This window comes from Bos javanicus, chromosome 2, assembly GCF_032452875.1.
Source record: "Bos javanicus breed banteng chromosome 2, ARS-OSU_banteng_1.0, whole genome shotgun sequence".
NCBI classification, from domain to species: Eukaryota; Metazoa; Chordata; class Mammalia; order Artiodactyla; family Bovidae; genus Bos; species Bos javanicus.
The window spans coordinates 120314530-120329658 of record NC_083869.1 but is presented as its reverse complement, the minus strand read 5'-3'; the positions used below and the strand labels follow the sequence as shown (position 1 = coordinate 120329658).

At 61.2% G+C, this 15129-nt stretch overlaps 2 protein-coding genes across 3 annotated transcripts; both read right to left on the bottom strand.

Annotated features, from left to right (window-relative positions):
- Positions 1-378: 378 nt before the first annotated feature.
- Positions 379-7755, bottom strand: CHRND (cholinergic receptor nicotinic delta subunit). 2 transcript variants are annotated; one of them, XM_061388467.1, is made up of 12 exons: positions 7613-7755; positions 7259-7401; positions 6772-6816; positions 6139-6248; positions 5886-6041; positions 5603-5712; positions 4626-4826; positions 3441-3552; positions 3237-3351; positions 1986-2190; positions 1778-1896; positions 379-849 (listed from the first exon to the last, which is right to left on the bottom strand). In XM_061388467.1, the coding sequence occupies exons 1-12, from the start codon at positions 7662-7664 to the stop codon at positions 667-669; spliced, it is 1551 nt and encodes a 516-aa protein (XP_061244451.1). In that variant the 5' UTR covers positions 7665-7755; the 3' UTR covers positions 379-666. The 2 variants fall into 2 exon arrangements, with proteins under 2 accessions (XP_061244451.1, XP_061244461.1); XM_061388477.1 differs by lacking the exon at positions 7613-7755 and having other exon boundaries at positions 6171-6248; positions 7259-7335.
- A 266-nt stretch (positions 7756-8021) lies between these two features.
- PRSS56 (serine protease 56) lies at positions 8022-13623 on the bottom strand. The gene is made up of 13 exons (XM_061388492.1): positions 13399-13623; positions 12677-12787; positions 11994-12047; positions 11671-11860; positions 11313-11412; positions 11066-11225; positions 10694-10836; positions 10282-10444; positions 9912-10088; positions 9660-9824; positions 9512-9580; positions 9040-9152; positions 8022-8669 (listed from the first exon to the last, which is right to left on the bottom strand). Exons 1-13 carry the CDS (start codon positions 13499-13501, stop codon positions 8379-8381), a joined length of 1839 nt encoding a protein of 612 aa, XP_061244476.1. The 5' UTR covers positions 13502-13623; the 3' UTR covers positions 8022-8378.
- Positions 13624-15129: the final 1506 nt, after the last annotated feature.

Here is a 15129-nt window from a genome sequence, read left to right as displayed (position 1 = left end):
AGATGCCTCTGTCTCTCTGACCCCTCACAGAATGGTCCAATAGGCCGGCTCCAGTGCAAACTTCCTGGTCCCTAAGCCAGCCCACTGCGGGCATATGTGCTAAGTTGCTCAGTCCTGTCTGACTGTTTGCAACCCTATGGACTGTAGCCTGCCAGGCTCCCCTGTCCATGGGGATTTTCTAGGCAAGAATCCTGGAGTAGGCTGCCATGCCCTTTTCCAGAGGATCTTCCCAGCCCAGGGATTAACTCACGCCTCTTGCATCTCCTGCATTGGCAGGCTGGTTCTTAATCACTAGCGCCACCTGGGAAGCCCAAGCCAGCCCCCTGCCTCCCCACAAGTCACCTTGCCCCACCCCCAGCCAATGTCCACGCTCAGACCTTCTCCAGGGGGTCCTGGTTTTATTTGCAAAAGAACCACCGTTGAGACATGGGCTCCCCTCTAATCCTGGACCTCAGCTGTCTCTGCCCCAGCCTTGCAAGGACCAACTGGGCTCAGGTCTCAGGGCCAAGATACAGCCACCCCAGGAAGAGCTGGTGGTCTCTCAGAGGCCCCTATCCACACAGCTACCCGCCCCACCCCGACCCCCTGCAGGCCCATCCCTTTCAGGCCAACCCCCTCCCCGCTACGCCCAGAAACGGCCTTGGTTGCTGGGCTGGGCCAGGGGCTCTAGATGAAGCGCTTGTCCTTCTCGAGGTAGGAGAAGGGGTCCCCAGGGAAAGGCTGGGGCGGAGGCTGGTTGTAGGCGCCCTGCAGGAAGATCCAGGCTGTGCCCACCACCATGATGGGTGTCACCACGAACAGGCAGAGTCGGTCCACGGTGCGAGCAACCCGGTTCCAGCAGTCCTTCTCCTGGGGCCAAGGGTAAGAGATAGTGGGGTGAGAAGGGCCCCCAGACCACAGACTCCCACCCCAAGCTGGGGCCTGGTGACAGACGCACGGCCTTGGCATAGCTGTGGGGGCTACCTCCGGCTTGCAGCAGATGGGAGATGCTGGCGTGTCTGCAGCAAATACCCAGCCCCCTCCCCCTGCTCCCCAGCAACTGGCAGGGCTGGTTGTCCTATCTGTCCAGGAGACAGAGAGCAGGGCCATGGCCTCCCCCCAGCCACGCAGTGCTGCCACAAGCCTGTATGTGAACTGAAAAAAGTGCCCCTATCTCAAGAGAGAATTTTTACAGGTTGTATACACTAGGGGTAAAGAACCTGCCTACCAATGCAGGAGACCTAAGAGACCCGGGTTCGATCCTTGGGTCAGGAAGATCCCTTGGAGGAGGGCATGGCAGCCCACTCCAGTATTCTTGCCTGGAGAATCCTATGGACAGAGGAGACTGTGGAGGGCTACCGTCCATAGGATCACAGAGTCGGACATGACTGAAGTGACTTAGCACATACGCACACATACAATATTGAACAACCATATAAGGCAGCCTTTTAAGTGTCTGGCTTTGTCTGGAGTTTCAGGCTTGGAGTTGAGCAGGGACAGAAAGTGATTGGCAGCTAGGAGAAAGAAGGGACCTTAAGGGAGGTCCAGAGTATGGCCCCAACAGGGCAGAGCTATGCATTTGCATGTATACCTGAGTGTGTGCCTGGCCACACACACTGCTATGAGGTTATAAGCAGGGGCTCCCACTCCCTTACAGCCCTGGAATCTGCACTCACCATTCACTCCTTCATCTAAGTTGGCAGGTATCTCAGAGGGGAGCTGTGCCCCCTTAAGATAGGATATGCTTGATTAGTGCACTACTGGAACACCTGTACATGGCAACACCGTGGCTACTCACTTCATTGTAATTGTTCTGGTCCTTCATGTGGTTGACAATGAAGTTGGCCCCATCCACAGCTGGCTTCAGCTCACTGAAGAGCTCCTGCTGGGCCTGCTCCGAGCCTGCTGGAGGCCGGCCTGTGGACACCAGGCCAAAGGTGGGCATGAGGCCTGCCCTTATCCCACGTCCCACGGATGGGCCAAACTCCAAGCCACTGGAGACTCACGTGCCGTGGTGAGGCGCCGGGCCAGCCCATGCCGCTCTGATTGCTTCTCAAACATGAGGTCACTTCGGGACTTGAGCGAGAAGTACTCCTCTGCCTTGGAGATGTAGCCCAGGGAGCTGCTTCTCCGGATCAGGGTCCCGGGGCTGGGCCCGTCCTCTGCCGGACGGGACATGTGCAGGATCTCGGGAAGGGTCTCCAGGAAGAGCTGGGCAGGTCAGAGGGGCCATCATACAAAGTGGATCACCTTCACTCATCCAAATATTGGGGCTCCACTCCCGGCTGCCACAAGGTGTTCCCCAATCCATCATTTATCCCCCCGATCCCTAACTGATGGACACTTAGGTTGCTTCCAGTTCTCCCTTATTACTCAGCATAGAGAAGAACTAACTCATTGGTTGAAAATGAATTCCGGGTGAAAAACAAAAAGTCAGAAAAATGCCCTGACTGCTGAGCTAAGACCAGAAAAGTTGCTAAACGGCCCCCCTCAGCTGTCCCCAAACAACCAGGCAGCCCTGCAGAGGCCAAGAGGCAAGGACAGTACCCCTCCTGGGGACCCTGCCCCCACAGTTCTCACTGTGTTTTGAATCGAGGTATACCAATACACAATAGAATCAACAAACTGTCCTCGTATAGCCGGGAGAAATTCTTCAGAAGCATTTCGCTGTGTAAACACCTCTCAGATAAGAACTTTTCTAAGATGTTCCCTCCTGCCTGTGTTGTGTGTGAGCTGCTCAGTCCTGTTTGACTCTTTGAGACCCTACGGGCTGTAACCCCCCAGGCTCCTCAGTCCATGGCATTCTCCAGGCAATAATACTGGAGTGGGTTGCCATGCCCTCCTCCAGGGGATCTTCCCGACCCAGGGATCGAACCTAGGTCTCCTGCACTGTGGGCACAGATTATTTATCTGAGCCACCAGAGAAGCTCCCGTCTTTCCTGCCTGGCCGCCATCAATTCCTACGCAGCCCCAGAGGGAATCACCACACCCTGACTTCTAGCACTAAAGACTGGTTTTGTCTGTCCTTGAACTTCACAGAAAGGAAATCTTGCAGTCTCTTTAAAGTCTGACTTCTGGGTAACATTCAGCCTGGGGCGAGTCGAGAAGCAGTGCATGTACGCATGCGCTCCACCGCCGCCGGGTACCACCCCCGGGTACCACCCCCGCGTGCCCGTGCGTGTGTACGCATGAGCCTCGCGCATTCCGCTGCAGAAAGGCACTGGACAATCTCCAACTTTTGGCTACTGAGCCCTCACCTTCTTCACCGGCTCAGACAGCACGTGGGTGCTGGGTGTGCGGAAGTGAATGTTGAGCACGATGACACAGATCACCACGACCATGGTCACCAGCACCATGCCAAAGAGCAGGAACCTGTAGGCGCAGGTACAGTCTGGAGCCCCTGCCCAGGGTGGGGAGTGGTAGGGTAGGGTAGGGGTGGGCGGTCGGGGAGGGCTGCTCACTTGCCGATGAGGGGGATGGCCATGGACGTGGCTGGCAGCCGCTTGGAGATGAGCAGCAGGAAGACAGACTGGGCCAGGAGCACCGAGATGGCCATGGATGTCTTCTCACCACCTGCGGGAGCCTGTCCTTAGCTATGACCTCTGGCCCGGAGCCTGGAGGGTCGCACGGTGACCCCTGCACTACTGTCCACAATGCCATGGTGCCCAGGGCTCAGGAGCTAGAGCGCTTGGGTTCCCATCCATCTTTCTCCTTATTGCTAGGTGACCTTGGACAAGCGGCCTAACCTCTCTGTGCCTCACATTCCTCAACTGTTAAATGTTGGGAGGATAGAGTGAGAGTATGTCTTAAATGCTCCGACTCTGCGTGGCAGTGGGTGAGAGCTCAAGGAACACTTGCCATCCTCGTCAGCCAATCGCCTGCCACTCAGCTCTCCTAGACCACAGATCTTCTGTATCCTGCCCCGCGTAGAAGCCCCAGGATGTCCTCCCAGACCCCAGCCCAGCACCACCCTGCCCTGCCCATCTGATCCCCTGAGAAGTGCTGGGCATGGGCCTCATGGTCACAGACCCCTGGGCCCCCGCCCCACTGCCCCTTCTTCATCTGCAGTGTGCCTCACAGCCTGGCTCTGGTTCCCACCCCACCACCCCCAGGCTGTACTCCCAATCCTGTATTTTCCACCCTGTCTGCCAGGGTCAGGGCTGGATCATATTTGTCTCTGGCACTCACCATGCCCTGCTCATAATAAATGTTCTGGAGCCAAGTGACCACAGATGACATGTGACATGATACCTTCTAGAATCAGGTGAGTATAGATTGTATGCCCCCTGCCCTGGCTTCCTAGAGACCCTGTGATCCACCCATTGGCTCTGCAGCCAATCTCTCCCCAGCAGAGGGAGACTCTAGTGTTCTCCCTAGGGTCTTTGGGAAGCCCAGCATGAGAGGCAGAAGTGAGGTCCAAGAGGGATGGGACTCCCTGGGGCCTTGTCTGCTTAAGGGATGTCCCACAGGGACACAGAGCCCTTCCGCTGACAGGCCACGTGCTCCGCATGCATGGACCCTGGGCAGGGAACCCCAGGAGTGGTGACCGCCCCCCAGCCAAGTGGCTCCCAGGGAAACTGAGGGGCAGGGCTGGGGCGGCCAAGCTTAGGGGCCCTTGAGGAGGGGGTGCCGGGTGCTGGGCTCACAGTCGGCTGGCAGGTAGAAGACCAGGTTGATCATGAAAGAGATGAGCACACAGGGCACCAGGATGTTGATGACGTAGAAGAGCGGCTTGCGGCGGATAATGAGGTAGAAGGTGACGTCCTGGCGGTTAGGACTGTCCAGCGGCACACCGGGGTCCACGTTGACCCTGGCTGGCCGGTGCACTATCTCCCATTCCCCGTTCTCTGAAGGAGAAATGTGGACGCCTTGGGGTCAGGCTGGGCAAGGTGGCCAAGGAGAGGCTTGGTGCAGGATGGGGGGCTAGCAGGGACTGAGCCGGCCCAGGGGCTTAGCCAGGCCTAAGTGTCCTAAGGGGGCTGCAGTGTCCTAAGGGGGCTGGGGGTGGGGACACAGAGGAGGGGTCATGTTCTGTTTGTGGGTGTCTTTCCCTGGGGCTTGGGATGAACATTTCACGCTACAAGGGCAAAGTTTTCCTCTGGGATGGATTTTTTTTCTCCTTGGGAAAAATAAAAGCTGAGGCCATATGTGGTTCAAATAAGAGCCTTGGGGAATAACAAAGCAGTCAGAGGAATCACTACCCCTGCCATGATATACCAGCCTTGGGACGAGCTGGATGTGGGTCTCTTCTGACAGACAGGGGCAAGTGGTTGGGCCCCATAAAAGGTCTGAGCCTGGTCACAGATGGGGGCGGGCGGGCGTTGGGAGGGGGCGGCATACACACCAAGTGGAAGACACGTGGCACACACATCAGATGACAGCCAAAGCCCCAACCACCCCCTGGGCCCTCTGGGGATGGGAAAACTAAACCACCCCCTCATCCGTCGGCCAGATCGACCCCAGGGACACTGTCCAGACTGGGAAGGGTCTGTGTCCACCTGCACGTCTGTGTACCGGTGTGACCATGTCCCCGTGTATGTACACACACGTGCAGCTCTGTGACTATATCTGTGGGCGGGTGTCCAGGGGAGCCTGGCCACCCAGGAGCTGCTGCTCCTGGCACCTGTGAAGCCCTCGGGATCGATGATGATCCATTCCACGGGGTAAGAGCGGCCATCTTCTTCAGCCTGCTTCAGGCTCAGGGTGATCTCCTTGGTCGTGTACTTGAGCGAACTGGGGAGGGCAGAGGGCAGAGGGCAGAGGGCAGAGGGTGGGTCTCAGCCGCTGGCTGGGGCCATGGTGGGGATGGGGATGGGGCCTCTGCCTGGGCGGGGGGGAGTGTTTGCCTCCCTCGGCCCCTGGCAGGGTGCCCTGGAGGGGAGGGGCGGTCAGAGAAGTGGGGGCACCTGAACTTGAGGGAGCAGTTCTGCCAGTCGAAGGGGAAGTAGGTGACAGAGATGGGGCAGGAAGAACGGAAGATTGCGGGTGGCAGCCAGTAGACGGAGCCCGAGGGGTAGATGAGCACGTTGCAGGAATAGGAGATCTGGAAGGAGCCGTCATTGCTGGGGGACATGGACAAGGGCCACAGTGAGTGCTGGCCAGGGTTGGGGGAGGTAGAGGTGGGAAGGCAGTGGGAGGCGAGGAGGGCTACGGCTCAACTTGTTCTCCAGCACAATCTCTGGGAGCCACACCATGTCAGCGGGCAGACGCAGGACGCTGATGTTCCCAAAGTCTTCTGCATCCCACTGCAGCCGGCTGTCTGTCCAGCCCTGGAAGCCCAAAAGGAATGTCAGCAGTGGGCTCTGCTGTTGTCTGGGGTCCCCTACTCCCCCCCTACACCCTGTGCCGACCACTTCCCTGGCCGGGGAGACTCGACAGGATCTGGGGCTGGGACAAAAGAGGTTGGGGGAGATGGGTACAGAGCGGGACTCAGGTCTGTCATGTACAGCTGTATAGGATGTGCACTGCACAACTAAGGGAGGACTGTTTCCATAGTGGACATAGGAGACCGACTCACAGGTAGCAGACAGTGTCTTCTAATAAAATCAAGCCTCTGTGACAGTGTTCCCTGAGATGAAGATCCTAATTCACCTAAGGCTCTATCTGGGCTGTGGTGGCAGTAGCTGGTGAGGGCAATTGGGTCTGGGGTTTCTTGGGAGGCAAGGGCCAGTCTGTCCTGGAGGACAGTGTCTGAAGCAAGCTGGGAATCCCCCAGCAGAAGCAAGCACAGGGGAATTTGGGCCCTGCATCCTCTCTCCCACCCGCTGGCTCTGTGTGGGGTGTTCTCCTTACCTGCTCGATCCACACATTCGTGGTGAGGGTCTCTTCAACTTCTTTCTGTAATCAAATAGGAAGCCGGTGCCCCAGAGGCCGGTACACGTTCCCCAGGTGCCTTCTCCCAGCTCCCACCCAGGGGGAGACCACGATGATGACCTGTCCCTAGCAGTCAGGAGTGGATGGACAGACCAAAAAGCAGATAGGGCACATGGCCTCTTGAAAGTGTCATGTGGCACATGTCATAGGGCACATGCACCCTTGAAAGTGCAAAATGGGGTGGTGGTGGGGGGAGAACCCAGGACTGAAACTGGAGGGGAAGGGGCATCACCTGAGGTCTGCAGGCAGTACGGGGCATGGAGAGGGTCTGAGCACATTTCCAGGGGAGAGGACCTACTGGAGCTGGGGCCGGGGCCTTGACCTTCCTCCCCATGGCCATCCCAGCCGGACCTCCAGGAAGCTGTGGCTGCTGCCCTTCCCCCACCAGCCAGGAGGGGCCGCTCACCAGGGAGATGAGGTTGGAGAGGGTGAGAGCCAGGGAGATCTCCACGCTCTCTTTGTGCGCTGCGGGCCGCAGTTCCTTGTTGTAGGCCTTCTCCTCAAACAGGTGCCGGATCAGCCGCTCCTCCTCGTTCAAGCCCCAGCTGCCTGGGGAGGGTGGGGGACAGGGGCCCAGGGAGGACGCTGCCCTGAGGTCCTGCTGGGCATGCAGTGGGACCCCGGGGGGCGGCCCCTCCAGGGAAAAAAAGTGGCCGTGGGAGTGGGGAGGTGAGCCTGATGCTGGGAGAGGGTGTCCCGGGCGAGGAGGGAGGAGATCATGCAATGGGGACACTTTGGGGAGGGTGATGGCCATTCTTACCACACACGACCAGGGCGGCCAGCAGCACTAGTGTTAACACAGACCCTTCCATCCTGTTCCTCTGACTGGGTCTTGGGTCTGTCCCTCCGGTCGGCAGGGCTGGGGAGTGTGGGTGAGTGCCAAAGGGACAGGTGCAGGGTGGGGGCGTGGGGGGGTGCAAAGGAAAGAGGCAGCCGGAAATGCAATCTGACACCTCTAGGCTCTGCGGCAGGGCAGAGAAACTGGGGCAGGTGATGAGGGGGTGGGGACAGGGACTGGCTGGCTGGGGCAGGAGCCGAGGGACATAAGGCAAAGGAACTCCCCACAGCTACCGGTGAGGGTCGGGGCTGGGCAGAGAGGCTGGAGGCTGGGGGCAGCGCTGGCAACCATGGACAGGGCAGCGGGGAGAGGCAGGTGGGCTGCTGCCATTTCTTGGGAGGCAGACCGATATCCTGAGCTGGAGGGTTTGCAGCCTTCCTCCAGTGTCTTTGTGACCTCTATCAGCTGAATCTGGAGGCTGGGCCCTACCCCTTGAGCCCCAGTGTCCACCCACCCCAGTCCCACCCTAAAGAAGCTCTAGAGTGGTCTTTGTGGATCATAAATAATGTTTATTAAAGCAGCTATGATTTTCTGGTGGTGCATCTGAGAACACATGGAGCCCTAACCCCCTGCCCCCACCCCACTCTGGCAGTGATGGTATGTCATCGTGCTCCTTGATCCCCTCCCAGGCCCTGGAGCAGTGTTTCTGATGAGGGTGGGGGGACACGGGGTGGAGTGGAGACCCGGCTCAGGGCCACCTGACTGGGGGCCCATGAGGGCTGAGTGGGTGGCGCCCCTTCCTCCCCAGCCCTCGGCCCTGCCTTGAACCCTTGCGGGCTCCCTCGGGCTCTGCCTCTGCCAGGGCTGCCAGGCGGAAGGCCTGCAGGGCCTGCAGCAGCAGCCTGGGAAGGCTTCGGGCCAGTGTGGTTGGCTCCAGACCCACCAGGCCACCGAAGACCACATGCCGGTCCCCCAAGCCTGCCCAAACCCAGGCTCGGAAGAGCCCGGTCAGTGTCTTGGAGCCCAGATCTGCCAGGACCTGCAGAGGAGGGAGGCAGACAGCTCAGGGCCCCACAACCCCACTCCTGGTCCCCCTCCTTCTTGCCCCAGAAACTCACAGGCAGAGCTACCCTGTCCCCAGCTCCTCCCGCTAATCCAGCACACTTCCTGCTCACTTGGACACACCCACACTCCACTCCCACCTCCTCTCCACTCCTTCACACCCACCCAGCACCCAGCTCACATTCAGCTGCCCTCCCCATAGCCGTCCCTCCATCCATGGACACCCTCCCCCACCTCCACCCAGGCTGTTGGGGGAGGGTCCCTTCTGTTTCCCCTCCCCAGCATGGCTGGCCCAGGTTAGCCTTCCCAGGCCACTGTGAAGGAGTCTGGGAAGCCTGGGGACCCACCTCATTAAAGTCCATGGCCAGGCGCTCCGGGGGCACCTGCAAGATCCAGGCGTGGGTGCCCTGGAGGGTGGCCAGCTTCTGCCGCAAGGGCTCCAGCCCAGGGCAGGAGAGACCTCAGGAATAAGAGAGAGCTGACGCTAGTGTGGAGTCGGGGTGGTATTCCACCAGAACCTCGGGACACCTCCCAGTGGGCAGACCTCCACATGCTGGGATGGGGCAGCTGAAGTTGAGAGGGGTTAAATGGTAACACAAAGCCCAGCCTCTATGGACACTGGAGCGGGCCCAAAGTCACAAGTTCCGCCCCCCGCCCAAAGAATCATGCGTCCTGCTGCGAGGGAGGGCGAGAGCGGGTCTGACCGCTGCCAGATGGGGTGAAACTGCATCCCAGCACAGACAACCCCAAGAGTCCCCTCCTGGACGCGGCCTCCCTTGGCCGGCTCCCCTTGAGGCCGCCGGTAGGGGGCGTCATTACCATTCACTTCCCCGCGCCGCTCCGATCTCAGCTTAGAGAACCGAGCGCCAGCAGCCCGGGGAGGCGATCCTGGGGAGACGCAGGGTTAGGGGAACGGCGCGGCAGCGCTGGGGTGGGCCGGGGCCGGGCTGCGAAGGGCTTGGGTTACCTGAGTGCAGCCGCTGCTCGCGGGAGGGGTGCCTGGGAGGATCCCGAAGCGACGGAGCAGGGCGAGCCGGGGCTGGGGCCAGGCGCCGCACCCCCAGGCGAGGGCCGAACAGCTCCTGGGCCCCCCGCAGCAGCTCCAGGAGAGTGTGCGCCAGCGAGCGCAGCTCTGCGGGCGGAACGAGAGTCCGAGCGGCAGTCAGACTTGGGCCAGACCCTGGCTCCCCCTCGGCCCAGCCCCGGGAACCGGACTGACCACATCGCCGCCGGCGCTGCAGACACTGCTGGTGCGCCAGACGCGCACAGGCGCCCGCGGGCCCCAGGCATAGGTGGGCGTAGAAGGTGCAGAGTGGGGCGGCCTCTGTCTGCGGTTCCTCCGACGGGTCCCAAGCCAGAAGCTCCCTACAGCTGGGCTCGCGGCTGAAGGGGGCGGCTGCAGGGGGCGTCAGGGGTTAGCTTACCACCTTCCCCTCGCTTTAAGTCCTAGCCCCCCAAATCCCTCCCGGGAGGAAAATAGGCTTTCCCCACGCAGGAGCCTGGGGGCCGGTGGAATAGAAACGGGCTCGTCCCAGGGCAGTTATGGGGCACTCTGGGCAAGGGGTGCGGGTGGGGGGAAAGGTGCTCACCGCTCATCTGCTCCTGGAGCCAGTCCTTGAACACAGCCACACGGGTGTAGACCCCAGGCTTCCCTGGCTCCCCGCATCCGTCCCCCCAGGAGGTGACCCCGTACAGGACCTCCCTGGGGCGGGGGCCAGGCTCAGAACAGGTCAGGGGGCCTCCCGAGTCACCCTGCAAGGACCAAGAGAGAGGCAAGAGAGAGGGCACTGTGTGGACCCACTTATCACCTCCCCTCACCCCAACGACACCCTTACAGGCAGCTCTGAGCTCTACTGGGGTTACCACTCTTGTACCCATTTTAGCGATGAGGACACAGAGGTGCAGAGAAGTTGAGTGACAGCCTAATTGTAGAAGGAAAGGAGGCGGTCCCGCCGCCGGGGAGTGGCCCACTACCACCCTCCGATCCGGCGGGTCTCATACCTGGCACGAATCGATGCCCCCGGCCAGGTAGCCCGCACAGAGCATGCTGCTGGGGCGTAGCCCTGGTCCCAGGGCCCTTCTGCAGGTGTCGGCGCTGAGCAAGGGCACACGGGCCTCCCTTACCGCCTCGGCCTCTGGCCCATCTACAGGGAAGCCGTGGAAGGGGCTCAGGCCTGGATGGCCGGGGTCCTGTTTTAGGGTTCCCCCTGCCCACCGCCCTCCTTGATTCTTCCCCACTTGGCGAGATGGGCATTATTTTGCAAAGACAGCATCAGAATCCTTCCACGCCAGCCTTCCCAAGCTCCATCACTCCAGACCCCCATTTCCCCCAAGCCCCCGCGTGGCTCACCCAGGCCCTGTCCTGCCTAGTACCTTCGAAGAGGGCGCCCCAGCCCGCGATGGCGCAAGGAGTGCCCGCGGGGGGTTCCTGGGGCTCCTGGGGCAGGCACACAGGGCGCGCCGCCCCCGTCGGGCTCACCGGGGTCCACAGCTGCACCAGGGCCAGGTCGTTGTGGAAGGTCCGAGGGTTAAACTGGGGAGGGGGTGGCGGCGCCGTGTAAACGAGGCGTGGCCTGGGGGTGCTGTTCCCAAGTCTGAGGGCCTGGGGCTGCCCTCTCACCTTCGGGTGGGCCACGATGCGGTTCACCTGCACCTCCTCCGCCGGTTCCCCCGGGGACCCCTCGGCCAGCGTCACCGTCCACAGAAGCTCGTTCGGGGCGCTGCGGCGCGAGACACGCAAGACAGGAATGCGAGAAGCTTCCCCCTGGAGACCCTGCCTCCGCCCACGGGTACCCCCCAACCCCCAGCTAGCCAGAGGCCGCGGACAGCGCGCCCCGGGAAGACTCCGAGGAGGGGAAAGAGACGGCCGCCGCCAGGGGGCAGCAGAGACCGGGCCTCGCGCGCGGCACCCCACCCCGACGACCCCGGAAGAGTTGGAGCCCCGCGCTGGGGATCCCGGGGCCGGGGGCCCAACGTACCCCGCGAAGCAGTGCGCCGCCGTGAGCACCCAGGACGCGGCCACCAGGACGCCGCCGCACAGAGGCTGCCCGCCGAGCTGCAGCCTCACCAGCCAGGGCCAGGCCCCCGGCGGTGCCGCGCTGCCCCCCACAATGCGGCCGTGCGCCCGCGTCACGTTGACAGCGCCCGGGCGCCTCTCGCCACAAGGCCCTGGAAAGGCCGAAGGGGCACAAGTCAGGAGGCACAAGTCCCGGTCGTCCTAATCATCGAGACCCCTCCAGGGTCCACCCTGCCCTCAGCCCTGCTCCCCTCCCCTCTATCCCACAAGCCTTTGCAAGCTCACCTGGCTCAGGTGAATCCTTCAGGAGGGGGGCTTGAGGCCTGGTTCGTCCAGGTGCTGCTGAGAAACACACCTCTGAGCCTCACGGCCACCCTTCCCCTCTTCTCCACTCCAGGCTCGGCCTGAGCCCTCTCTCCGCCTCAGGGAGCACCCCAAACCACCCCACCCTTACTTATCCTGCCCAGTAGTGTGTTTGTGTGTGTCTGTGTGTGTTAATCGCTCAGTTTCCGACTCCTTGCAACCGCATGGACTGTAGCCCACTAGGCTCCTCTGTCCATGGGATACTCCAGGCAAGAATACCGGAGTGGATTGCCATGCCCTCCTCCAGGGAATCTTCCCCACCCAGGGATCGAACCCAGGTCTCCCGCATTGCCAGCAGGTTCTTTGCCCTGTGAGCTACTAGGGAAGGGTCTATTTCAGCAGTCATAAACGGCTCACTGTTCACCAGATGAGCCCAGACTGTGCCAGCCCTCCTGTCTTTGCACCTGCTGTGTGCCCAAGCCTGGTGGGTGTGCCCTTTCACCTGGGGAGACCCTCCCCCACCTATTCTTGGTTGCAGCCTCACCCCGTCCGTGTGTGTCCCCAAGAGGGGGTGATTTCTGAAGGGAGGGATGGGGTGGACAGGAGAAGGGGCCCCGGGGTAGTTGGGGCAAGCTCACCAGGGCATGGGGTGGTGTGGTTGGCACAGCTCCGGCACTCATGCAGTCTGTGCTGAATCTCCATCACCACCCGATTCACTGCCCACTGGGCACTTCTCTGGGCAGCCTGCAACACCTTCGTCCCCTGGGCGGACAGAGCTGTGGGGGACACAAATCCATCACGCAGGGTTGGGGACGAGCCCCAGGCTCGTCCGCCTTGCCCCAGCCCTGAGCCCTGCCTTGGGAGACCCGGGAGGGAGGCAGGCTGGGCGGCCGGAGTCCTGGGAGGGAATGGCACCCAGCACTCAGAGCAGAGAGGATCGGATGCTCGGCCTGAGATAGCTTTGTGATTTCAACAGGGCTGGGCTGGAGTCCTTAAAAAAGGAGGGCCTTTCCTTAAAAACCTTGAAGGAAAAACAGGACCCCAAAGGTGCAGATATTACAGGACATGGACTTACGGACACAAAATGACCATGGTGGGTTGAGTTGCCCACCCTGGGGCCCAGATAGCCAAGGGGACGCTGCCCTGGGCCCCTTCCTCCCTGCTGGACCCAGAACCTTCTGGAAAGCACACCTTTTGGCCAGCTGCCCTCCCCTTCCCCCGCCTCGGTCTCCCCTTTCCTCTCCCACCTGTGTCTCATTTCTGGCCCCTTCTGCCAGTAGAGGTGGGTGACGGGGATGCAGAAGGGGCCAAAGGGCCCTGTGAGTGCAGATAGCAAGCTCAGGGGCCCCCTGCCTGAGACCACCCCTCTCTCCTTGGACCAGCTCACCTTGCAGGGTGCTGGGGGGCACGCGCACGTACAGCGGGTGCCCGTGGGCAGACTGTGGGTCTGGGAGAGGCTGCAGCAGCAGCAGCAGCGCAGCCAGCAGCATGGTGACCCTGTCCCCGGCGCTCCGTCCCCCTTGGGGTCCGCCCTCCAGGCGCTTATCCTCGGTGCCTGCCTCCTGGGCACTGAGTTCTCGGCCCTCACACCATCTGACTCCGTTCTCTCACTTCAAAATGAGCCGCTTCCCTTGGCCCGTCCCTCACCTGGCCCTTTACTCCCAGGAGCCCACAGGGGGAAATGGGGCCTGGGGCTGGGGGGGTGGCACTATAGAGAGGACAGACTGCGGGAGGGGGCCGGGGTCGGGGGAGGGAACAGGGTAGTGGGCTCACCTTTGAAGTCTCATCATCTGGGCTCTGAGGCACCCCCCTCCGTCTGTCAAAGGAGCCCTTGTTTCTGCGGCTCCATCAAAGGGGCCTGGACCGGCCAGAAGAGCTGACCGTTGGGCTGGGGGCCAGGCAGAGGGGCCTGGTGGGCAGGTCCCATCTCCAGGGTGCAGAAGAGGGGGTATTCCTATCCTCCTCTATTCCCTGAGGAGTTTACGGCTATGTTGGGGGGGTGTGTGTGTGCAGACACTCCTGGAGGGGAGGAGGCAGGGGGTGTCGGAGGGTCTTCTGCAGCCCCGCCCCCTGAGGAAGTGCCCAAGCTCCCAGCCTCTTTGCCCCTAATTGCTTGGCAGCGTCCCTCCCCAGTGTGGCCATTTCTAAAGATGATCAAAGCGCCCTAATTAGCGCAGTAATTGCCGCCCTGGGAGGAGCGGGGTGGGAAGAGACGGAGGCAGGCGGACGCTGCAGTGGCCCCGAGGGGAAGGCGGGAGATGAAAGTCCCCCCCACAGTGGCCCAGTTCAGGAAGGACAGGCCCCAGCAGCCTCTGCCGCTCTCCCAGACCCCCTGCCCTGTGCAGGGCCCGCTCGGGCTGCCCGGGCGGCATTGTTCTCAGTTGCTGTGACCCTGATCTGGCAGGAGAGTCTTCTGTGTCTCATGGGAAGGGCCACAAATGGGCAGCTCTCAGGGGCCCATGTCCCCTACCTGGGCATCGAGGAGCTGCCCTTCTACCCCACAGAATGTCCTGGGACCCAAAAAACCGTCCTGGTGCCCCCATTCATTCTGGTGACCCCAGGGAGCCTTTGGCCCGGCCTGGTGCTTTTTTCAGAGTAGATCTGTCATGACAACTGTTCATTAACATTGTCCTTTCTTCTCCACTTTTGCTCCTTCTGCATAGGTGAACGCAGCCTGATGGGAACCTGTCCCACCTTTGACAAGACAGAACCTCAGACCTGCAGAGATAGCCCAAGTCAGGGGTCCCATGGGGTTGATGGGTAAGAGGCAGAGAGGGGGCAGCTGGATCCAGCAGCTTCTCCAAGTTCCTCCTGTGCCACTGTGGGCAGCAGACAAGAAGCTTGATTTTTTTGTTTCTCCTTGAAATTCTCTTCCCTGGAAGGTTGCAATGCCCCATGAGTTTGGTTCTCCCCAGCCTCCCTGGGGCACCGATCACAATGAGGCTCCCAACCCCTGGAACTCCAGTCTGAGTCAGCTCAGCCCTGCCCCCGAGAGCCAGTCACCAGCATCTCTTCCCAAGTCTGCATTCGGTGACATCACTTCTGTATCTTGAAGTCAGCCCTGGTGGGAATCAGCGAATGCTAACAATCAGAGCTCTTTTTCCCAGGAGAGCCAGTG

Bases quoted from the DNA above. Each gene is read 5' to 3' on its own strand.
- CHRND (XM_061388467.1), bottom strand. From the start codon at position 7,664: ATGGAAGGGTCTGTGTTAACACTAGTGCTGCTGGCCGCCCTGGTCGTG. The intron at 5,713-5,885 runs GTGCCCCCACTT...TGCCCTCCCCAG, and splicing joins AACTGCTCCCTCAAGTTCAG to TTCGCTCAAGTACACGACCA. The intron at 850-1,777 runs GTGAGTAGCCAC...CCTTGGCCCCAG, and splicing joins ACCAGAACAATTACAATGAA to GAGAAGGACTGCTGGAACCG.
- PRSS56 (XM_061388492.1), bottom strand. From the start codon at position 13,501: ATGCTGCTGGCTGCGCTGCTGCTGCTGCTGCAGCCTCTCCCAGACCCA. The intron at 11,226-11,312 runs GTGAGAGGGCAG...CCCCCTCCCCAG, and splicing joins GCATCGTGGCCCACCCGAAG to TTTAACCCTCGGACCTTCCA. The intron at 9,153-9,511 runs GTAATGACGCCC...CTTATTCCTGAG, and splicing joins GCGGCGCGGGGAAGTGAATG to GTCTCTCCTGCCCTGGGCTG.